This window comes from Dermochelys coriacea, chromosome 3 (genome assembly GCF_009764565.3).
Source record: "Dermochelys coriacea isolate rDerCor1 chromosome 3, rDerCor1.pri.v4, whole genome shotgun sequence".
In the NCBI taxonomy this organism is placed as follows: domain Eukaryota; kingdom Metazoa; phylum Chordata; order Testudines; family Dermochelyidae; genus Dermochelys; species Dermochelys coriacea.
The window spans coordinates 106,896,366-106,921,549 of NC_050070.1; the positions used below are offsets into that span (position 1 = coordinate 106,896,366).

A 25,184-nucleotide genomic window follows, 5' to 3' on the forward strand; every position below is an offset into this window, starting at 1 on the left:
AGTAATGAATAGGGATTTCTGTCCCACTTCTGTGCAAACAACGTAAGAGTCACGAGTTATTAAAGAGCAAGCAAAGGAACAAAAGCTGCTATGTATGTTGCACAGCATGGCTTAAAGAGTGGCACAGAACAAACTTTTCATTCTGCATTTTTTTCCCTCCCCCATATAAGTAAATTTAACATAGGAAATTTATAAAACAAAGTTACACTGGGGGAAAGAGTGAATTTTTTGAAACCTGTAACAGACTGCAACAAAGGATAGATCCCCTTCACTATGGCACTCAGTTCATTATTTTTTAAGTAGCACAGTAATAATTTCAGAGACAAGGAAACTTATGGCTCATGCAGAGCAGTTTACATACCTAACATTAATTTTGCTTTCCTGTAATCACTTTCATAGCTCCTTACTATCACTTATATAGAAGGAATGAGTGCAAAACAAGAAAGCAAGGTTTGTTACACAACTTGATGAAAGTACAATTTGAACAGATTCATTAACATTTCCAATACCGTATAGCTAAATTAAACCCATGGCAGTTACTTGATCTCTTATCTTTTTACTCCTCCCATCTTTTCTTTCCATCTGTTTGTCTCTACTGTACAGTTGCAGTACACAGAGGTCATTACTGTGAACTGCAGATTACTCAATTTATAAATATGTTGTGCTCCTGCTGTCACAATATCTAAACCATGCTCAGACTTATTGATTATGGCAGATAAGCCATTGTTCCCATAACACGACCTTCTGCACCTGTGTATCCTATATTTCCAAGATAATGCCAATTGGTCTGCAATACTTCAGTGTTGTATTTGTTTATGCTGTTAATTTGAAACATTTCATTATTTTCTGGTATCTTCTTTTAACATCCATGACATTTTCTCTTGATTTGCAGATTTCTTTGTAGTGTTCATTATTGGCCTGAAGGTGTATAGCATTGTAAAATTTCACCAATGGAAACATTCAGCATTAATTCTATGCAGTTCTTTCACAAAAATATATTAATAAAAAGGATGTGTATTAAGTAGTTATTAGTAATCAAACAGGAGAGATGACCACCCCATCTTAATAAATTATTAAACAAAATCAAATATCACACGTTGTTGATTACAATATAATGGTAAGCTTGGAGTCAAATGGAAGCCATGTGAGGTTTGAAATAAGTCAGATACTGAATATCTTCCTGTTTCTGGCATGTAAACATAAACACACATATCCTGAACAATCTACAATATACAATCTTTATAATACTCAGACTCAAGGAAGAATTAAGTGATGATTTAATCTTTCATGAAAGTTCTAATTTGGGATACATCAAAAACTTTTTGGTTTTCAGCAGTGTAACTTCCATAGTCTTAAATGGGAACTATGCAGCTAAAATTACCCACAACATTTTTATATTACTGATACTAAGGAAATATGGAATACACATATACAAAGGGAAATTTCCTCCCAAGAGCCATAAACAAAAGGAGCCCAACAACTCCTTTCATATCCTCACCCTTGTTCTTTCCCTGTAAGTCTCTGGCCATCAATAATAAAAGGTGTGGGGGTTTTTTCTCTCCAAATTTTGAAACTCTCTCACATTGGGGAACAGAAATCTTTTGATAACTTCCCTTCCGTAAATTCTTAAGATAAAATCCTGAAAATCATTGCCAGTACTAAAGCAGATGATTTTCCATGGCAAATTTTCATTGTAGTCCATTGCAAAATGTAATTGATATCAATTTTCCCGTTAAATCTCATCAATTTTTATTCTGTTTCAAGACCACGCTGTTGGTTTTCTTCATTAAATTAAGTGTCTGACTAGGATTCACAAACCACTGTTTTGAAATAGAGGTGCAGTAGCTAGTATTTATTTCTGGTGATGTAACTAAATCATGTGCTTCAGGCAACACAAAGAAATAATACTGAGTAGGGTTCGTCCCCCCCCAGGCATTCTAAACACCACTGAAATGAAAAGCCTACCAGTTACATTAATAGGAACCACATCCGTTTGGACCGCTTGTGCTTGCTGTCGCATTTTCTCCTCTGGTGTCGGCAATGGAAGTGACTTGGTCCAGTTAGTTTGGGTGTTGATATCACAACATTCATTTGAAATGGGTGTTCTACTTCTCTTGATGCTAATAAGCTTTTCCTCTTCTGGGGAAGGTACTGAGAACTACAAAAAGAAATGTATACAACAGTATGAATTTCTTATAAGAAAAAAATGTCAAGCCAAATTGTGATAGCCTTACTGACAATGAACAGTACTTGACACTGCAAGTAGTCTCATTGCAGCCAGCAGGACCACTCGTGGAGTGAGATACTACTCAGCAAGAGTAAGGATATCACAGCCTGCCCATAAAAAGTATGATCTATTTTTTTTTAAATGAAAACTTGTTATTTATCCAACAAAATTTCTCAGATTCAAGAGTATATGTTAACGTAGCAAGAGAAATGATCTTGAGCATGGCAAATGATAAAGTTATTTATTAATGTATTCCATTTTGCAGTTGTTATTCCGGGAACAACTGCATTACGCACTGTCAGATTAGTTAACTTCCATGTTTGCCTCCTTGTATGCCTCTCTCAGCAACGTGTAAGCAAGGGACATTAGAATTGAACACCTGTTTACCTAATTGTGATGTGCACAGTTTTAACAAGAAGCCTGTTATGAAGAGGCAGTTTTTTATGCAGCTCAGTGAAGCAAAGAACTAAAATAAAGCACAGGAAAGAAACCCTGACCCACATCAGTGATAAGGAAAAGGGTATACATTGATAATACCAAAGAACAAAAACAATTAAGCTAACCACCACTGAATTTTACTGGGAAATTTAATTATTACTGTATCATCATAGGATTTGCATACCTTATAAAGTCATTCCTTATTAAAGGACCATGCTTCGTGTCCATGCCGCTATTTGGGGGAGGTGGGCGGGGAACAACAAAACTCGCACAGTATTTTCACTACCCAAAATTACTGTGTCAAAAAAAGGCTTTCGTCTGAGTGACATTTGTTATACTACATGATCCAAATTCTGGGGTCATGGGTGGTGGAGAGGGTAGGAACGTAACCCCTTTCTGATGTGAATATGCTGAGGGCATGAGTCAGATTAATTCCAAGGACAGTTGGACCCAGTACATATGCAGAACTGAGGGCACTGTGCATGTCCGTAGGCTTGGAGATGGGGGTCAAGATGCCTGAGCAACCCGTCAAATTCTCAGCTTTCTTCCCTGCAGCAAGGGAGGTTATTGTAGCGAACCCCAGTAGCAGGGAAGGATAGAGACTTGGAGAAAAGTCCTTGTTTAGAAAGAAAAACAAAACACTTAGTAAGTGTTAGGAGAAGCTGTGGTGTTGGTGGGCCTTTCCTCTCTCTGACTCCATGCTCCAAGACCCTCCATCTTACACCTCTACTGAGGTCTGTGTTTCAGGACCAGCAACCTGGGATGCTCTGCTAGGTGAAGTTACCCATTCAGTCCCTTTGTCATTTTGCCAGGTAAGAACAACCCCTTATTAGGGAGGCATTATCTAAAACTCGCTCTTCAATGAGCTATCTGATCACTGCCTCCCGCTGCTGTCATTCATTCCTCATAGCTTGACTGTCATATATGGAGGTGGAATCCGTGACCCTCTATAGGTGCTTTGCAGCCACCACTTTTGGGCCAGGGGCTGAGGATTTGGGGAGATGTCTGAACACCACACACACACACAAATATATATATATGGATTTGGAGAGATGTCTGTTATATATATATAAACAGAGATTTTAAAAATTGGACTTTCTTAATTTTCCTAAAAAGTACAGTAGTATAAAAATGGTGTGGCAGCTATTGTGCTGTAACCATTGCTTAATACACAGATCATAATCATCTCACTGTCATGGTGTACTCCCACTGTTTGTTGTATCTGATTCACCACCACCACCACTTAGATTGTACGCCCTTTGGGGCAGGGGCCACCTTTTTATGATTTGTTTGTACAGTGCCTAGTAAAATGAGGCTAGAGCCTCTCATGAAGATGATAAATGACACTAATAATATGGTACTTCCATGATATGGGAATATGCTTTGAGGTGTCAGATTTTCTTTATATTTCTCTATTGAATACTATATTGATGATACTGGTGTATTATCTGATCTATGGACATTTCCATTCATATTTTAGAGGGTCCAAAAATCAACAGTCTTAATAAGTTCATTAAGGGCTTGTCTACACTTACCGGAGAATCAACGCTACGGCGATTGATGCATTGGCAGTCGATTTAGCAGCTCTAGTGAAGACCTTCTAAATCGACCACCGATTGCTCTCTCATTGACTCCTGTACTCCACCTGATCTAGAAGAGTAAGGGGAGTCAACAGGAGAGCATCTCCCATTGACCTTGCGTAGTGTGGGCCCTGCGGTACGTAGATCCAAGCTGTGTCGATTTGAGTTACGCTATTCATGTAACTCAAATTGCGTAGATTAGATCGACTTTTCCCTTTAGTGTAGACAAGGCCTAAGCATAGTTTAGGGACCCAATCCTGCACAAAGCTCAATGGGCAGATCCTTGAGGATCCACTGAAGGCCAATGGGAATCACTTCAGGCAGAGGACTGAGGTCTAAATTGCTTTAACAAATCTCAACCCTCAACAGATTTTTTTCCACCACTGAAGCTTATAACAAAACTGCATGAGTTAAACAATGGAGAGAAACGAACAAACACTATCACATAAGGAATGGCAGCTTGTATGCCATGTTTCAGCCCAATTTGATTTAAAAAAATATAGCTAAGATATATAGATTTCTAATGAAAATGGCAAATGACCCTGAACTGTAAGTGGGGTTAACCTGTACTGCTACAGGACGATAGAACAAAAAGGGAAAACAGTGTGTTTCTTTGTTTCAATGGGGTAGTCAGAATCTGTTTGATGGTGAGTAACATTATTTCCGTCCAGAGGTTTTTCCTCTCTCCTTCGTTCATGTACCAAGGGGACATATCTGAAGCACAGTTTTGCCCTTTGTGTGTGGTGATAAGCCCCAGTACCTACTTTTCCTCTGGTTACTGTCAAAATCGATAACTGTCATATTGAAACTATGTGGTGCTCTAGGTCTCAGCAGTCATCAGGCAATCACCAGGGGCTGCTCCAGTATGACAAGTGACAGAGCTATTCAGTTAAGAAGCTCGCCTTCTCTTTCAAGGAAATTACTCTGACAAACGGGGCACAGACAATATTTTTCTTTTAAATGAAACTGTTGTTCAGGGGAGTGATCAGATGGAGGGGAAACAACATCTAGAGGGAGAAAACACTATGGTGGAATCCTCATTATCCAAAGATGTGGGGCAATTCCCTTCATTTTTCAGAAAAATAAGGGTTCAGAAAATTAAGAGGGAAAAAATGAATCGACCAGCCAACTGAGCAAACAAATATCACGGGTGAAGATCCTTGTGAAAAGTGATTCAAAGCACTATTCTTGCTGACTGCAGCTAAAATGCTGTTTTGATGGAAGCTGCTCTTTCAAGCTAGAGGACACATTTGTATTTCTGTTAAAAGGGAGTTTTGGAAATTTGGGGCTTTAGGGGGTGGGGTGGGAAGTCAGGCTACAGCTACAGATGATTTTTCCCCATTGTACTGGCTTCTTGAAGCGCACAACTTCCCCTTCTTCCTATTCCTGCTCCCAGGGTACTAACCGTGGTAGTGGTAGGTATTATTTGTTTACACTTTTCCACATCAGTGTACTGAAAAGGCATCACATTTACAAAACTGTGCACAGCTCACCCGCTGAGAAACAGCAGTCTGGGTCTGTTTGCATTGAAATGGTTCATCTCTAAATCGGCCGATTATAGGAGATACAGATTTCTTGCCAAATATGGGAGTGGGATCTTTTCAATATTTCAAGGTCATCTACTTTTCTAGGCTAATACACACAGACTTGTATGTAGATTAGATGAGTGACTGTTTTAATTGCAAAAAGAAAAGGAAAGGAGTACTTGTGGCACCTTAGAGACTAACACATTTATTAGAGCATAAGCTTTCGTGAGCTACAGCTCACTTCATCGGGCAGGAATATCTTTTATCAAATAAGGCACATTACATTGCAGTGGTAGTGCAAGGGGCAATACGACGAGATTATACTAGCCATATAGCATATCCGTATAGCCATAAACACAGAGTATTTCTGAAATAACAGAAAGCAACTTTCCCATTTTAAAATTGTAAAAATTCTCTGCTTCATGCTAGCTTTTCTTTTGGACCAATAGGGCCAAATTTCAAAGTATGGCTACTAATTTGTAGGCACATATCTTTGCACGAGCTACTGTTTGAATGCTCAGTTTTTTGTTGCACATGTAAATGATGAACTTGGACCACACAGAAATTTTTCACTGATGTGCGCCATGGATATTATAGAAAAAAATCTGAACTAAAACAGAGGTTGGAGTGAGATCTCCTCCTTGGAAAATCTGGCCTACAGGGACATAGACTCAGCAAGGCTGTTTCCTCTATGCTCTTCATCATTGTGTTGTGATTCTGTCCGTCAGTGTTCCAATTACCTATAAAATGGTTTCTCTTCCTCAGAAGATTTATACTATTTGCTTCAAAGACCTTAACTGGCAACTGACTCCAGGCTGATTATTTCACAGCATGTTCTGCCTAATTTCCCTGTTTACTCTTAATCTCCTAATAGAGACAGACTGTGCCCCAAAGGTTTCTAGAAGGTTACCTGGAAGTTCTGTCTTCTCAGATGACAAATTAAACCTCTAGAAACTTGCCCTTACAATAAAAAAAACACTGAAATGTCTAACCATGCCATTCACCCTGCAACCATTTCTATGAATAAAACTACTTTGAACAGATAAGCAAAACTGAGAACTAAGGTCTGTGCAGAGCTTTGGATAAGAATAGTATCAATTCAGGTTTCTATTCATGTATCTCATTGTCCAGTTTGCAGTTTCTTCTCCAGGAAAATACTAGTTTGATGGCTTCAAGTACTATTCTGTAACAAAACACCCCACACAAACCAAACACTTTTACATTTCTATCCTGGTCAATCCACAGTTTGTGTAACTACTCCATTTAGTGTGTGTACTCCAATCTGTTTTGAATCACTGCTACTCTTTCACTATGAATTTGCATTCAATTACATTAAATTTGTCATCTACTGGTCCAATTAGTGGCAATCCTCAAATGCCTCGGAATCTAGGAGAATCCTCATTATTGATTATATGTTTCCCATTTTCAGTCTCACTTATCAATTTTGCTATTGGTATCTCAATCATTCACTTTCTATTATAAACAACATCTGAAACCTAACCACCTCTCTGTTGCCAGGTAAGGTGGCTGGAACTTCTTTTTAAGTACAGTGAGTATTTCTTATATTATTTATCTCAAAATGAACAACCTGAACAGACTTATCTCCAGTTTTCTTCACTAATTCACCAGCCCCTTAGCCTTTGCCCCATAACTCTTATCACTCACTGTCTTGTTAAGGGAGCATTTTTTGAGAGTAGAAATGACTTAGCTACAAAAGAAACCATCAAGTCTTCTAGTATTATCTTTATCTCCTTCTCTTTCCTCTGTTGCTACAGTACTTCTTTACTTATTTCCCTGTATATTAGAATTCTACCATTTGAACTATCTTTTGAAGATAATGGGTGCGATCTTCAAAAGTGCCAAGTGATTTAGAGGCATACCTCCCTTAACTTTCAATAGGATGAATGCCTCTAAATCATTCTGGCCTCTTGAAACTCCCATCCAACATACACATGAGCTTTCCTTTTGGACAGTACCCTTTTGTTAATCTCTTCACTACATTATCTCCTCAGTGTCTTACAATTTCCTAGACAGTGCCCCTTATGACATTTTGTTTCTGCTATGCAGGCACAACAACATCACAACTGCCAGCCTGCCACATCCTTGGGGTATTAAGAAGCAGGAAGCAACATAATTCAGGACCTATGGCTCTCAAAGCAGTACAGGCCTCTCTCAGCCTGTATACACTGAAGGAAATGTCACCAATGAAGATCAATATTGTTACAAGAGCCAATTCAGCAAGTCCAGAGCTCCCACAACTCACATCAATGTAGGGTTTCCTAAGGGGCCTAAGGCAGGTAGGCATCCAGTTCTTTGAGACTCCTTGGAAAATACCAGCTTCAAATCTCGATTCCCAAGTGTAAATACTATTAATAAAATTTCTTTCCACCTATGATTTCTAAGGACTGCAGACTGCTGAAAAGAAAAGGAAACCAACAGCCGTGATGAGCAAAGTGACAAATATATATTTTCTGCCCCATTAACAAGTGTGAAGTACTTTTTTCTACCCATTTGTTGAAATAAAGGCACAGTATGATGCATCTCTGAGTCCATGTACTCTGTGCAATTGGCATTCCTTATTGTCAAATCATGCTAGTCCAAATCACAATATTTGAAAGCTTTTGATCACTAACAGAACTAGATCATTGTCATCAAATAGCCATTAAATAAAACATACGGCTCATCACAGAACTTTAAAGAGAAGCGAGTGTTAACAGGTTTGCAAAGGCCATGAAAATGTGTTAGTTTATCAAGTAAACAAAGGATCCTGAGTTGCAGACAACTGAGCTAATGCGAAAAAAGGGCATAATTGGATTTAACATTACTTTTGTTGGTGGTTGTTTTTGTTTGTTTTTACAAAGAAAACAGCAGCAAGTGAGGAACAAAGAATAAAAGCACAGTAAGATTCCAGATATGCTAATGCTACAGTAACATCAAGCTGCAACTAGGACAGCTGGATGCTTCCATTGTGGCTAGATACCTTGAGGCTCCATGGAACCAAGGAACAGCAGGCGCTAATGCAAGACTGAGATATGCAGTCTAACAGACTAGACTGTTGAGTGAGAGAGAAAGAAAGAAAGAGAATGAGTGACAGAGAATGAATGAGAAAAAACATGTAAAAAGACAAACACATTTAAATTATATAGCATAATACACACTTTCAGAAAGCAAGGGGGAATCAGCAAAAACAACAAGGAGTCTTTGTGGCATCTTAGAGACTAACAAATGTATTTGGGCACGACTCCTCGTTTTTGCTGATACAGACTAACACAGCTACCACTCTAAAACGGGGGAGTCAGTGACCGAAGTAATTCTTATTTCTAGATCTAAACCTTCTTATTTCTAGATCTTTGTTACTGGAAAATCAGATAAGCACTGGCCACCAAAAGTACTGAGAGTGATGGTCTTCTTTTACAAAAAGAGAATCAGTAAGACCAATCAAGTCTTTACTATTGAGATTTAGAATACAAAAGGGACAAATTCATCCTTAATGAACTCCACTTAGGCCTTGTCTACACTGTCATTTTACAGCAGTGGAACTTTCTCGCTCAGGGGTGTGAAAAAACACCTCCCTGAGTGTTGCAAGTTTCAGCGATGTAAAGTGGCAATATAGACAGTGCTCCCAGTGCTGGTAGCTACTCCCCTCGTGGAGGTGGGGTTTTTTTTATAGCACTTGGAGAGCTCTCTCCCAGCACTGGTGCCGTGACTATGCAGCCACATTAAAGCACTGCTGTGGTAGCGCTTTAATGTTGGTAGTGAAGACATACCTTCAGTGGAGTTACACAAGGAAACAGTTTAGTTAATATTGTAGGTACTGTAATTTAGAAGCCATTCCAGGAGAAAAAAAGGGCAGTTTAAATATTTTGTAGTATACGAACTATCTTTCAGAAAACCATATTTGTTCATTCAGTCTTTCATTAAAAAAAAAAATGGATAAACTCGCCTATAAATCCCTGACAGTTCACTGGAATTGTCACCTGGAATACCACATACTCTGCCAGTCTAAACCTTTCCTAAGCAGACAGTGTAGTGTTTTTTGATGTGAACATCATCCTCTGGTGACTTAGCTGAGAGAACTATACTTACACTTGTACCATGATTTCATGTCAACTGTCTAGAAAAAAAAGAATTATCCAGCTACATCACCCTGTCTCCCGGAAATTTTTAGAGAACATGGAAATGTCAGATAAGTCCATTTCTGAAATTGCCATGCTCTATAATATAGTTTTCCTGAAGCAAAAATGGAATAATGCCAATTTAGGGGAAAGTTTCCAAACAGTATATGAGAATTCATTGATCCATTCACTATTCTATTACTTTCCAATTACAACACTGAAATATGTCCTTCCTCTTGTCTGCCTGTTAAGCATTTGCTTTGATTGCTTTTGATAAACAGCAGATATCATTAGAAACCTTTCACAAAGATTTCAGAGTAGCAGCCGTGTTAGTCTGTATTCTCAAAAAGAAAAGGAGTACTTGTGGCACCTTAGAGACTAACAAATTTATTAGAGCATAAGCTTTCGTGAGCTACAGCTCACTTCATCGGATGCATCCGATGAAGTGAGCTGTAGCTCACGAAAGCTTATGCTCTAATAAATTTGTTAGTCTCTAAGGTGCCACAAGTACTCCTTTTCTTTCACAAAGAGGGGATGTTTTTGCTGTTTGAATCAGTCTTGCTGCAATATGGAAGAATTCTGAGCTCAAATCCAGGCTGTTGCTTGAGTACTTTTCTACCCCCATAATTGAAAACTTATGAGCTCAAGTCCAAGTTACATCTACAGTCTTAGAAGCCTTTGACTTTTTTTTTTTACCAATGGTATTAAACTTCAATTTTAGAGAATGGTTTTTAAGAGGTGGTAATTCAAACAAAGTAAAATTCTAGAATATCACTTTAAAGTTAAAAAAAAAAGTTGCTACAGATGCAAAGAAGAACATGAACCACTGAAACTGTGCAGTATGAAGGGAGAGACACACTGCAATTTTGCTAATGAGTAAAATCCTACTAAGTTTTAAGCTAGGGTGAGAGAGCTAATGGTGCTCAGTTAATTAGTGCCACTAAAAACTGTGTCAACCTTGCATCTGTCCATCCTCCTTCACACTAAACCATACTTTGATTAACACCCATTAATAAGAAGTTGTTTTAATTTAAACTAGAAAAGCTATTCACTCAATGAAGTGTAATCATTTATAGTTAAATGTTTCAGAATGCACAGATTAGCTGAACAAAACATTAACAATTCCTTTATTAATAATTTTAAAACAACATACCACAGAAACCTTAAGGATGACACTGTTTAGTCTCTAAGCAGAATTATCCATGGCAATTAGTCCTTAGTAGGTCTGCTCACCTATAAACAACCTTAATGTTACATCATACCTCACTAATTTTACAAATGCAGTTCTGTGGACTATTTATCTATAAAGGACCACAATACTAACTAGGACAACCAGATACTTAAAATAGCTTAAACACACACAATTTTACACACACAGAGCAACAGCTATGAACATATGCTTTTTACAATAAAAAGCACATACTATATGATGACTCCTAGTGATTTCAATAGGTCTTTACAGATTATCATTTTAATGCGCTTGATATTCTCACTTCCATACTGCATACACAATGGCTTTAAATGAGATGTTACAATGGATACTGTTAAAGCACAGCAAGAATAGTTGAAGTTTCTACAAAGCCACAGTCCTGTCACTGATGTGAGGCAATGTGGACAATGGAAGTGGAAAAACTATATGATATTATCAGTCACTTTATATTGAATTCAAAAGACCTGCAGACCTCACATTATAGACACAATTTATACACAGACACACATACACAAACACATTGTGTAATGTCAGTATTAAACAGGCAAAAAGAGAAACTAAACTACAATAAAGATAAGGCTGTGATATGAACTGACAAAAGAATTCCAGGTTATTACTGAGCAGGCAATATTTTGTACCAAGATACACAGGATACAATAACTTGGATACCACATGTGCTCCAATATTTATGCACAATGGGATGAGTTAAGGACAGGTTACCATTTTGCAGATGGGAATCTTCTTGTTTTTATACAGTTAACTCAGAACTTTAGTTTTTCTGTAGCTGAAATGACCAAAATCACATGAAGACCACAAAACCATCTTAATACTATGGCTAAACTGTCTCTTTCCATCACCCTTCATTTGTTTCAGTAATTTCCAGGTTCTGAGACAATTGCCCAGTGTTACTGAGCTGAGACAGGTTTCAGAGTAGCAGCCCTGTTAAGTCTGTATTCGCAAAAAGAAAAGGAGTACTTGTGGCACCTTAGAGACTAACAAATTTATTAGAGCATAAGCTTTTGTGAGCTGTAGCTCACGAAAGCTTATGCTCTAATAAATTTGTTAGTCTCTAAGGTGCCACAAGTACTCCTTTTCTTCTTTGAGTTGAGACAGGAAACATAATATGAAGCAAACTGATATGCAGTGAGCCAACCAATATCAATGTGAGATCTTTCATTCCCTTGGAATTCATTACAGAGAGATAGGATACATTAAGACAGAACTTCTGAGTACTGAGTAACTTAACCACATTAGACCAGGGTATGAAGTCTGTGTACTCATTGTTGTGTGAACATAGTCATGTTTATTAGAGCATAAGCTTTCGTGAGCTACAGCTCACTTTTAGTCTCTAAAGTGCCACAAGTACTCCTTTTCTTTTTTGCAAATACAGACTAACACGGCTGCTACTCTGAAAATAGTCATGTTGTGTACCTGGGTTAATGCCCCACCTGATACTTGATCATAAAAAGAGTAGTAAAAACTAACATGAACCTATTTCAAAACAGCTGCCATTGTTCATATATAAAATACATCTTCTCCCTGGAACATTACCAGGCCATTCACACTGTCATCCTTATATTACACCAATGGGAACTTTATTTACATATAGATACATATAATTAGAGCTGGGATTTTCGAAGAGTCTAAGGAAGTTAGGTGCCAATAAAAGTTGAGGATCTAACTCCCTTAAACTCCTTTATAAATTTCAGCCTATATAACAATAATAATATAATAATAATAGAGCAGGTTTTATAGTCCGCTTAATGCATTCTTCCCAATCTCCTGCCTCCTTAGTAGGGCTGCCAATTAATCGTAGCTAACACAAGCGATTAACACAAAAATTAACTAGATTAAAAAAAACAGCCATGATTAATCACAGTTTTAATCGCACTGTTAAACAATAATAGAATACCAATTTAAATTAATAAATATATTTTGGATGTTTTTCTACATTTTCAAATATATTGATTTCAATTACAACAAGTATGCAGTGTTCACTTTATATTATTGTTTTTGATTACAAATATTTGCACTGTAAAAAAAAAAGATAAAAGAAATAGTATTTTTCAATTCACCTCACAAAAGTACTATAGTGTGATCTCTTTATCGTATAAGTGCAACTTACAAATGTAGAATTTGAGAGCCTACAAGTCCGCTCAGTCCTACTTCTTGTTCAGCCAATCGCTAAGACAAACATGTTTGTTTACATTTTCAGGAGATAATGCTGCCTGCTTTTTATTTACAATTGCACTGAAAGTAAGAACAGGCGTGAGAAGAAAGAACGGGCTCGGCACTTTTGTGGCCAGCATTGCAAGGTATTTACGTGCCAGATATGCTAAACATTTATACACCCTTTCTCTGAAATGGAGGTTGAAGCACGGACATGCTTCCATGCTGAATTTAAATTGGTATTCTATATTGTTTAACAGTGCAATTAAAACTGCGAATAATTGCAACTATTTTTTTAATCTTGCAATTGTGTGTTTTTTTTAAATCGTTTGACAGCCATATTCCTTACCTTTTGTTCAATTTCTTCATAATCATCTTGGTAACTTCCACAGGCTGCACTGGAAGAAGAAAAGGTTGGACCCTGAGAGTAATATTGAGAACTTCGATAGCCATCCCTCCGTAGCTTGTCACATTCTGCACATGGGAGGGAAAGAAACAAAAACACACACACACACACACAAAAAAAAAAAAAAGAAGATAGATAACATTTTAATTCCCATTCTCTTGTATCCAGTGTCTAGTTGAAGAAAGGCACAGGGATCAGTGTCACATCAATTTATTTTTATCCCTCTAAGCATAAAACTCACTTGATATAAATGTGTGTAGTATAAAGCTTGATACATATGTGTCTAATTGTAACTAAGCATTTTGATTCCTGTATAATGTAATGTACAATAACAACTGATGCTTATCTGTCTGTAGTCATCCCTAATCTTTTTTTCTGGCCAGTTTCTAATATGAATTATAACATTAGACTGCAGACATACATACATACATTCTATTTTTCATTCAGTATGCATATATATAGTAATTACACATGTATATCTGTTCATATATACATACACACATCTACTGATAGGTATTGGCCTTTGTAATATGCTATTACTTTTTTACTGTACAGCAAACCTACAAAGAAAATACATAATATTTACTGAGAGTATGGTGATAGAAACTTCTACAGTACATTACCATTGTCAAACAGATTATAGTATCCTATTTTGAAGCTCTATACATATAGGTATAGGATAGATATAGTTTATTTCAGGTAACAGGAGCTCTAGAAATACTATAAATAAAAAAGAGAAAGCAGAAAAGAGAGAATACTTTTTTAAAGTGCGGTCTGGCTCAGTGTCTTGACAGATGGCAGCGTACTTCAGTACAGAAGATGAAGGTGTGCTAGCAACAGTGGGGGTCTCATTTGCCAGGCTGGTAGACCTCCATAATGTGCCCCATACTTGGACTGAGCATATTGCTCACTACTCAAGCACCATCTGCTAAGTGGCTTTGGCACTGACCATTCACCTAGCCTCCCAGACTGAGGAAGACACAACCATTACAGTGTTTTTACAAAGAGAGGCAGGAGTGCAAATTATAGAGATCCTTAGAACCTCAGGTCAGCCTCTGTCAGGCCACATGGGAAGAATGTAAAGTGAAGAGGTCTTTCATGTAGAGGAGGAATAGAGAGTAAAACTGACGGAGGGATAAAAAAAAACCAACCCAAATTGGCCAAAAGCCCAGTATCACTTCATTTCCCTGAATAAAATTTCTGTAGCTGTGTTCCTGCCTGTGTACTTTTCTTAATTGATATTCAGCGTGATTGTGCTCAAGATTAACAGATGCTGGAACATAAGGAAATATTAAATGTTCAAGATGCGACGACCAAACTGATCTGCCCAGTCAAAGTGTGAGTTTTACATTTCCAGAGACTGAAATCTGAATCTGTTGAGATTAGGAAAGCACAAATAAAAATAAGTATTTATTACACCTGTACCTAAGTAACTGAAACATCTCCTGTACAGGTTTCAGAGTAGCAGCCGTGTTAGTCTGTATTCGCAAAAAGAAAAGGAGTACTTGTGGCACCTTAGAGACTAACAAATTTATTAGAGCATAAGCTTTCGTGAGCTACAGCTCACTTCATCGGATGCATTTTGCATCCGATGAAGTGAGCTGTAGCTCACGAAAGCTTATGCTCTAATAAATTTGTTAGTCTCCTGTACAGTGTGCAGTGTCATGACGCAAAGAGCTTTTGTCATTACTTACTGGAGAATTAACAGTTTTGTGCCTGCTTCACTCCTTATGTTTGACCTCTTTTTGTGTGTGCGCGCACGAGCGACAGAGCACACTCGTGTGTGTATATATATATTAATTAAAACTTCCATTTTTTCTGAATTGAGGGCACCTTTGAAGGAGGAATTTTGCTTGGCGAATCATTAAATGGAGTTACAACTTGCAACCAGAGAATAATTTGGCTTTGTTTTACTGTTTATTCAGAAGGTTCTCAAATCTTATGCTCTACAATCTAGATTTTCCCACTGATTCCTCTACTGTTTTCAACAAGACATCCATAAAGTAGTTTGTGGATGGCAAGGAACATCATACTCTAAGACAACCTCCAAAACAGAAAGCCCTTTTACTGAATACAGGAATAATTCCTTGAGACAAAGCCTGTTTTAAATTGCAATATTTTTAATGGAATGCAATACCAAGTTTCACAATTAACTTGGGGAGGGGGGAAGGATTATGGCACATGAGCTTTCCTGCCCCATTAACCTCATGAATGCATCATATTACAAGGCCACATATCCGGTTCAAGGTCTGGTGTTCTTGCTGTGAAGTCGCACAATTGTCTTGGTTGCTAAATCATGGCTTTGTACAATAAAGAGAGGGTATTGTGTTGAGTGGGCCTTTCTGCTAGTATTTTCCAAACTATCCTCAAGAGCAGCTACTTTTTACCTCACTGTAACTAAACTGGGAACATCTAAGATGAAGATGACAAATATGTAGGATGATACTGCAAAAGACAACAGACCCCAAATATTACCCCGTAAAAAAAAGTGAAGGTGCAGCTTTTAAAGATAAATTGCGAAGTAAAATAAAGAAGGTGTGTGGGCTGTAGTTGTTATGAGTGTGACAGATGGCAGTTTCCTGCAATGTCCTAGTTAAACATCATTGAATTAAGTTTAAGTATTTTAGGAGTACACTGTATTAAAAATGCAATTGTTTACGCATAATTGAGGGATTGTATGTAATCTCATGAAGCGGGGGACCACAATCCTCCAGGAACTAAGAATAGAGGGGATATGGCTAGACAAATTCACTCAGGTTGAAACACATCTAAAGAGCTACCACCACCTGCAGAGATGCTCACATATACTGGTTCAAACTGGATTTTCTACGACTAATAGAGAAAGAAAGGATTTTTGGTTAACTAGCCTGAGTAAAAACTGACTCAGGACCTTCTCTCTGATCCAGCAAATGGACAGCACCTCTAGTACAAGGTGGGCCCCAAACCTTAGGGAAGTGTTGGAAGGATTAATCACCAACCAGAGCCATAAGAACAAGAATGGCCATATCGGGTCCATCTAGCCAAGTATCTGGTCTTCCAACAGCGGCCATGGCAGATGCTTCAGAGGGAATGAACAGAACAGGACGATCAAATGATCCATCTCCTGTCATCCAGTCCTAGCTTCTAGCAGTTACAATTTAGGTATACCCAGAGCATGGGGTTGCCTCCCTGATCATCTTGAGCTACTGATGGACCTATCCTCCATGAACTTATCTCATTCTTTTCTGAATCTAGTTATAGTTTTGGCGTTCACAACATCTCCTGGTAATGAGCCCTTGTTAGAGTTAGGTGGTGATCTCTGGTAAGCTTATTAGCATGCGTGTAGGTTCTTTTATTGTTTGTAATATATTTTCTCTGTAATGCTTTTATCTTAAGAATAAAAGTGCTTGCTTAGAGGGAACTGTGTGGTAACTTCTAACCATTGGCAATTACATTGTGTACCATCTCTGAAGACGGAAGTATAGCAATCCTGCGTAGACAGTCTGTCTTTTGCTGGGAATATCACAGCATAGTGATCAGACTGTGCAGCATGGAAATACCGTGGTCGGGGTGTGATGGTTGAGGAGTCTCAAGTTTAGAGTAGGTAGCCCTTGCTAGACCAAGGGCAAATACAGCGTCAGTTGCCCTGAACTGTGACAATTCGTTTTTTAGTCTCCATTTGATTTATAAGTAGAGTTGGCCAAAATTCTTCACGTGGAACATTTTCCTGTTAGAAAAGTGGTTTAATCAAAATCAGACTTTTCCATAGATAAATGCTGATTTTGACATAATTTTGATTTTCTGAACAGGAGAATCTAATGAAAAATATCCTTTTGACATGTTGAATTGTGGTGTTGAAATTTCCCATATTGACATATCCAATTAGATACTTTTTAGAATTTTCCATTTCACAAAAATTTTCTATATTTTGCCTTTTTGTTCCATTTTGCAATGGAATGTAATTTCAAGATCTTGACATTTTTTGTGAAAGGAAAACACAACCTTTCAAATAAGTCTATTTATAAGGAAAAACTAAAAGGTTATTTGAGTGGGGAGGCGCAGAGAAGGATTTTTTTTTTTTATTAAATTAAGGCTTTGGAAATTAAAGTTTTCTCCATGCCCAAAGACTCGATGGATGTCTGGAGAACTAGAACATTTATAACATCAGAGATTATTATTATTACATTTCTGGGTGGCCAGGAATGTGGTAGGTGCCTCACAAAACAAGTAAAACTTAGTCACTGCCATGAAAAGTGTACAGCAGGACACAAGTAAGAGCCATAAACAGCCAATGGAGAAGGTGTGAAAAGGAGAGGATGTCCAAAAGGGGTTACTCAGTGGGCCACGTACACTTCTGGATGAGATTGTTACGTGGATTTTTGTTACCTTTCCTCCCATCACTTTTTGTAAGCTTTGCAGCAGCTGTGAGTATTTTTGTGGGATTTGAATGAAACAAGAGAAGTGGCTTGGTAAATAAACTGAAACAGGGAATTCCAAACACAGAATGCAATGTGGGAAGAGGCACAGAGAAGCCTGTGAGAGAAGGAACCAACGATAATATTGCTGCTTGTGTCAATGGCAGAGTACGGAGGGCTGGGGGAGCCGCAAATGAAGGCCAGTTCAGAGATGAAGGCAGGACTATGCAAAGTTGAATCTTGAGGAAGAAGACAAAAGAGAATATTACTTATCTATAACTGGAGGTTCTACGAGATGTGCGGCCGTATCTGTATTCCACATGTAGGCACATATGTGCGCCATGCACCTAATCCGGAAGTGTTTCCCAGCAGTGTCCATTGAACCACACGTGGGGTAGTGCATCTCCTTGTGCTCCCACCTGAGAATATAAGATGTAGTGCAGGTTGATGCCACACCAGTTTCCCCTCATGTGACTGCATACTCTTCTCCAAATCAGAAGGAGGGAGGGCAGGTAGTGGAATAGATAGAACTTGAAGAACCTCCAGTTACAGGTAAGTAACCTCCTCGTCTTCGAGTGATGGTTCCTATGTGTATTCCACATATGAGTGACTTGCGAGCAGTGGTCAGCACAGAGGTGGATGTGAGGATACTAATGGAACTGCCATCTGCAATACAATACGGCCCATGGTCACATCCACTGCTGCCACATGCATTATGGCATAGCATGCCGTAAACATGTGGACAGAGAGCATCACATTGCGGTCCGGCAGATGTCCTGCTATGGCACGTCCACTACTGAGGCTGAGGAGGAAGTCATCTGACATCTGTAGGGCTGTTACTCTGCTGGGAGGAGGGAGGTTGGAGCATTTGTAGCACTCAAGAATGCACACTGAGACCCATTTAGAGACCTGTTGGGGCGAAAGGGCCTGTCCCTTTAACTGTTCAGCAATGTCAGTGACTCAGCAACTTCTGAAAGGAACCTGCGGAGGTAGAACACCGGGACGCATTGAGGGAGTGCAGGGCAGGGCAGGCTTGTGGTTTTGGATGGAACACAGGCAAGTGGATGGATTGACTGAGATGAAATTCTGACATTACCTTAGGAAGGAATTTGGACTGTAGACTTAAGGAGACCAGTCTCTTGTGAAATACCATGGCGGGGAGGAGGGGAGCGGCTGCCATCATGGCTCGTCTGGCCGAGGTGATGACAAAGAAGAATGCCACTTTCCTAAAGAGGTGGGTCAGAGATCATGTCTCCAGGGGTTCAGGATGTGGTCTGCTGAGGGTAGAGAGAACAGCGTTAAGGTCCCATGGAGATGTGGGCTTCACAACCAGTGGAAACGTATTTAAAACAAGCACCTCATGAAGCACACAGTCATAAGGGGTTTAAAGACAGAGGTGTCATCCACTGGCAAGAGAAAGGCACTAAGTGCTGCCAAGTGTACTTGAATAGAGTTGAGACCCCAGACCCATTGTTTTGAGGGCAAGAAGGTAGTCAAGGATGGTTATTGTGTCCCCAAAGTGCTGATGGCAATGGGCCCACTCTATGAAGCATCTCCACTTAGCGCAGTAGCAGGTTCTGGTGGATTCCCTCTTGCTTTGGGTGAGGATCTGCCAAATCAGGGCAGACCATGCGCACTCTACATTTTACACACATACAAATATCAGGCTGTGAGGTGAAGAATATCCAGATTGGGATGGCACTGTCTGCCCCGATCTTGTGTAAGGAGATCCGGGAATGTGCAGAGACAGACTGGAGGAGACAGTCAGGAGGAGAGCCTCAGGAGGTCGGTGAACCAGAACTGCCAGGGCCAACAGGGAGCTATGAGGATGTCTGTGGCCCTGTCCCAGTGAATCTTGTCAAGAACTTGTGGCAGATGGGGAATGGGAGGAAAGGCATGGCGAAGGTCAACCGTCCAGGAGAGGAGGAGTGTGTCACCTCTAGTACCCTTGCCTAGAGCTCCTCTAGACCAAAAGAGGCAAAAAGGTCCCAGCAGACCATGTCCCACCATGCAAAGAGGTCACTGTGCATGGCATTGTGTATCAAGCCATTGTACATCACTGAGATAGAGAGTTCTGCTGAGGACTAGGCAGGTGGGAGGGCCAGGAAGCGGGAAGGAGAGGAACTCTATGAAGTATCTTTGGTGGATGATCTCCAGAGCCCAATTCCATGGTGACTTTGCCCCAATTGTGGGTGAATAGGACAAGACGGCCCCTGAAGATGAGTTGGGATGCGGCGCTTGGCACTGAAGGAGGTTCACTGCTCTTGACCCAAGCGTCAAAAGTGGCCCTTTGCCTGTGGTTGGGAAATGGTCGAGAAAGCGGTCATAGCGGAGGTGGAGAAGCAAGGCCTCAGAGCACTGTTTCCAAAGTGGGAGCTTTTCCGGACACTGGTAGTATGTCGGGTAAGATGAGAGTGGCCACGGGAGAAAGGGTTTTTTCTGGTGTCTGTGTCAGAGGGCCAGAGCGTAGAGGCCAAGGGAACACAGCGTGGACTTCGAATCCTTGAGGGAGTGCAGGGTCTCATCCATCTTCTCCCTGAAGCGACTGGTCTCATCGAATGGGAGGTCACTGATTGTATTTTGGACCTCCCTAGAGAAGCTGGAAGATTGGAGCCACGAATCCCTGCGCATGCCTGCGTTGGCAGCTAGCAACCAAGAGGCAGTGTTGGCTGCGTCCACTACTCCTTAGAAGGCCACTTTGGTTACCCCTTTGTTCACCAGCATCTGGAACTGCTCCTGGAGTTCTAGCAGAAGCTTGTCCTTGAACTCTGCTAGCCTGTCGTAAGTGTTAAAATCATACTTGGCTAGCAGAGCCGGGTAGTTTGCAACACAGAACTGCAGTCATGTGGATGAAAAGACCTTCCTGCCCATCAGGTCCAGTCTTTTGGCCACCTTTTGGGAGAGGCGGACTTTTGCAGCTGCTGCCACGCCCGTTCCGCAGCCACCTGAATGACCGGGGAGTTGGGAGCAGGCTGGGGGGAAAAAAAAAAGTTTCAACCCCTGTCAAAGAGCCGTGCTTTAATCAAAGGTTGTTATTGCAGTGGTTTTGTTTGCTTTGTTCACACAGACTGGGTTCATTTATTTAATTAATTATTTTTTAAATTGTGATGGGAGAAATATGGTCAGAAACCTCTGAAAGGCTCACAGGTCATTTTTACATTTGTAACAAAAGGTTAGGTGTATTTCTAGGAGGTACATTACAGAAGGAAATGTTTTTAAGCAGTCAATGGTGCAATATATAAGGCTACAATTTAGTCACGGAGATCACAGAATCCATGTCTCCAACCAGAGGCAGGAAGCTGCAGGGTACCCCCGCCGCCTGGGGTGGTGGGAGCCTCCCCGCAGCTCCTGGCTGTTGCGGGTGGCAGGCAGACCCCCACTGCTCCTGGCCAGCAAGGGGGACCCCCAGGACCCCCATTTTGACATGGATATTTTTAGTAAAAGTCACAAACAGGTCACGGGCAATAATAAAAAATTAAGGAAGTCTGTGACCTGTCCCTGACTTTTACTAAAAATATCCATGACAAAATCTTAGCCTTAGCTGTATATAAGCATTTTCTCATGATTGCTGGACCTTTTACTACCACACACACTGCTATATTCTGGTGCACAGCAAGTGCCGGTCACAGACAGTGCATAAGCTGTTCACAGTATTCTCCCCATTACATAAGGCTGTTGTTCAAAGCAGGAATTTTGTAGATAGTATTAGTGTAGTGTGTCAAAGTGGAGTTCACAGCAAGGCTTCAGTGGAATTCAGTGCAGCCCTATAACAGAATATTGTACCAAAAAACAGAGAGCTAAGAATTGTTGCACAACTAAGTGAGCATTTTATCTTTAAATGTTATTAGCATCTATTGGACAGGGTTAAAGATCAGACTCCACTTGAACAACTGGACCTGTTGATTGCAAATTCTTAACAGCCTTTGTGGTGTGTACCCAGACCAATCCTATGAAAATGCTAGAGAAAAACTCATAAACCTGGAAAAGATCCCTTGTCATTTTTGTACTAGAGACAACTCACATCTCATGTCAAACTGTAGCTGACCTCAAAAGTTAATACACAGTAGTAACTAGTGCATACAGAAGCAATTTACTGAATTTCAAACAACTTGAGAGCATATTCTTACACCATAATTTGAGTCACAGATCAATTGAGTGAACAGAAGGCACAGAATTGATACTCATTAATTCATTTGACATGGTATTACTGTGAAAAAAACAGGATTAACTTATGCACTGTTTGTCTAGTAAGACAGAGACACTGCATTTCTCAATGCCAAAAGAGAGTGCATGTATTGGGGGAGGGATGGGAAGGATTTTTGTGCAGCTTCTCCTCTGTTTCAGTCTTAATATTTCATAGCAGCAGAATTTCTAACAACTAAAACTAATCTCCATACCTTGAAAATTTATGTGAAGCAAAATTTACTGCCATGTAGAGCAACAGCTAAACAGACAGTAGAACTGAACAGAGTGATGTGGATTTACAGTCATTTTCTGAATATTTTCCAGTTATATTTGCTATAAAGTCCAAGAAGATATGATCTTCCAAATTGTCATTTGTTTTTTTGTATCTAACACAAACTCACATAGCTTATGTGCTGTTTTTGTGCCTTCAGGTACATACTACACTTTAACCCTTTGGAGACTACGTGTTATAGGCCTGATCATTGCTTACAAACATAGTCCTAATGGGATTACTTGCGTAAGTAAACTTTGCTTGCATAAGCAAGGGTTTCAGCATAAGTCCAGTATGCCTGTATATAATACACATCCACAACCAAGTAATCCCATTTCTCCATATTTTCAGCATTTATCGTTTAGCAGTAAAAATGCCTGTTTTCCCTAAATTAATTTAACAATGGATACTTACAAAATTAAAAAAAGACATTTTGGGTAGTTAAAGCAAAAGAAATAATTATTGTTCAGAAATGCCTCCATCAGGCATCTTGTCTTGCATCCAAGAAAAATTAATTCAACTACAACTTCAGACCAAGGGATAAAAATCCCAAATTAAATGCCAGCTGGACCACGGGTAATTTCTACCAACACTGCATGCATGGAAGAGCAGATGTCTCTATGCAAAGCTGCCTCAGTAGAGGAGGCTCTATGGACCAAGAAGAGAAGAGGAAGTAAAAGAATACACAGAGGCTGCCTTTGTACTAGAGGTCTTCTCTTTTGCTGAAGGAAAAAATGAACAAGTGACAAGCTGACAGCTGGATTTGCATGTCTGAAAAATTAGCGTGGCTAAATTCAGGGTGACTTCTTGGTACAGCCTTTCTCATTGAGACTTATATCTGAAGGATGGGTTGGGGGGTCATGGAGAAGGGCTATTAATTGTAACAGTCAGCTGAACTGTCAACCACAGAAATAAATCTGTTGACCAATATATGAAACCACATTTATCTATTCATTGCACCCATCATTGGAAAATTATTTTATTCCCTGAAGTCAAAAATTCTTTATTGTTGATTTTAAACATCTTAGCCAGTCTCATTTTACGCAAAAAACCAACCAAACAAACAAAAAAACCCACCAAGAAAAAAGCTCCTTTTTATAGATCACATCTATAAGCAGCACTTTGTATTAAAGTAACTTTTTAAAATTAGTGTCCATAAGAACTGTATCTAAAAATCATCTGATAAGAAGATGGAAGTCCTATTAAAATGTGCAAGGCATATCTCTATTTAAGACAAACTGATTAAATGACGTTTGTTGCTTTATGCTTTTTTGTTACTGGCTACCTGTTTTGCAATAAACTTCCGTTTTAGAGACAGAGAAGTAACTTCTGTGTTAACAGTTCACCTTCACCTTTTGAACTTATTGCTGCATTATACCTGAAACAATTGTGATTTTATGGATTGTGCATATGCTGAGTGTCAAGAGACCTGGGTTATATTCACAACTCTGCCACTGACTTGCTGTGCAACCTTGAACAAGTCACTTGGTCTCTGGATGCCATCTATAAAATGAGGATAATACTGTTCTCTCTCACTTTGTATGGATGCAGAGTGCTAAAATATCTGCAATAAAACTGGTTTCTACAAATATCTCATACTTAATAGGACATTAAAAGAAGGGTCTGTTCCAATATAGCAACTATGTCCCTTAGTCTAAATGAGCTAAACAGCTTGCAACTAGTGAGGATGGATGGTCTAGTTGTTAGGATACTAGCCAGAGACCTGGGTTAATTCCCTGCTCCACTAGAGAGTTTCTGTGTGACCTTGGCAAGTCATTCAAATCTGTCCGGGCCTCACTTCCCCATGTGTATAATGAGGATAACAGCACTTCCCTACATCACAGGGGTGGTGTGTGTGAGGATAAATGTTAAAAATTGTGACATGCTCAGGTATTACAGTAATGGGGACCATATAAGTAACTCAAACAGATACCAGTCTACATATCACATAAGAATGCATTCAATTTGGAACGAGTCCCATTTTGCCTGTGTAAATCCCCATATCATCTGCAGAACTGGGCTGTCACAGTCAATCTCTATATCAAAGCTAGCTTTAAAATATGCTGCAGAGCCACACCGCTGATGACCAATACTGACTAGATGGCAAGTTCATGAACTTTATCTACAATACATCCAAAGCACCCATTTTGGACAGAGGACAACAATTTTCTCTTACTGAGTCAGGAATTCCAACAGATGTGCTGCCACAACAGAATAGCTGAAAAATCTTTTGTTCAACAGCCTCTAGATGGTTTGGTTAACATTCTGTTTATTTAAGTTACTATATTTCCTTGTCCCATCCAACCCTTCTCCCATCCTCACCACCTTCCCCTCCCCACAATGTACAGTGAAGTTAACAAGTTTAGAACTTTGCTACATCAGTACATATAAAGAGCTGTCTCCTGGCATGTGTCAGTCCAATAGGGGGAGTCTTTAGGACTCAATGACACTTCATCCCCAATCAAGTAATTCCAGTGCTAGCACCTTCTTCACTAGTGGAGCGCACACTGCAAAATATATTTAATCTCACTGAAGAAATCATAGCTTAAATGGTCTCACAGAAGTGCCTGGTCTCTGCGACACACCCACTATCCCAGCATTCCCCACACACCTTGCTCACTTTAGCAGATCCTTTTGTAACTTTTTTTTAAACCTTTTCCTTC

The 25,184-nt window shown here is 39.5% G+C and overlaps 1 protein-coding gene across 16 annotated transcripts in view; it reads right to left on the reverse strand.

Moving 5' to 3' along the window:
• The window catches only part of NHSL1 (NHS like 1), a 278,563-nt gene that overhangs the window by 28,019 nt on the left and 225,360 nt on the right, over nt 1-25,184 (reverse strand). For 10 of the 16 annotated variants that reach the window (XM_043511087.1, XM_043511091.1, XM_038393675.2 and 7 more), the window contains 2 exons: nt 13,615-13,739; nt 1,966-2,158 (listed from right to left, as the gene is read on the reverse strand). In XM_043511087.1, the coding sequence (XP_043367022.1) occupies nt 1,966-2,158; nt 13,615-13,739 (318 nt within the window). Of the gene's footprint in view, nt 1-1,965; nt 2,159-8,751; nt 8,824-13,614; nt 13,740-25,184 lie in introns of all 16 variants that reach the window. The other 6 variants (XM_043511075.1, XM_043511082.1, XM_043511077.1 and 3 more) reach the window with 1 other exon arrangement.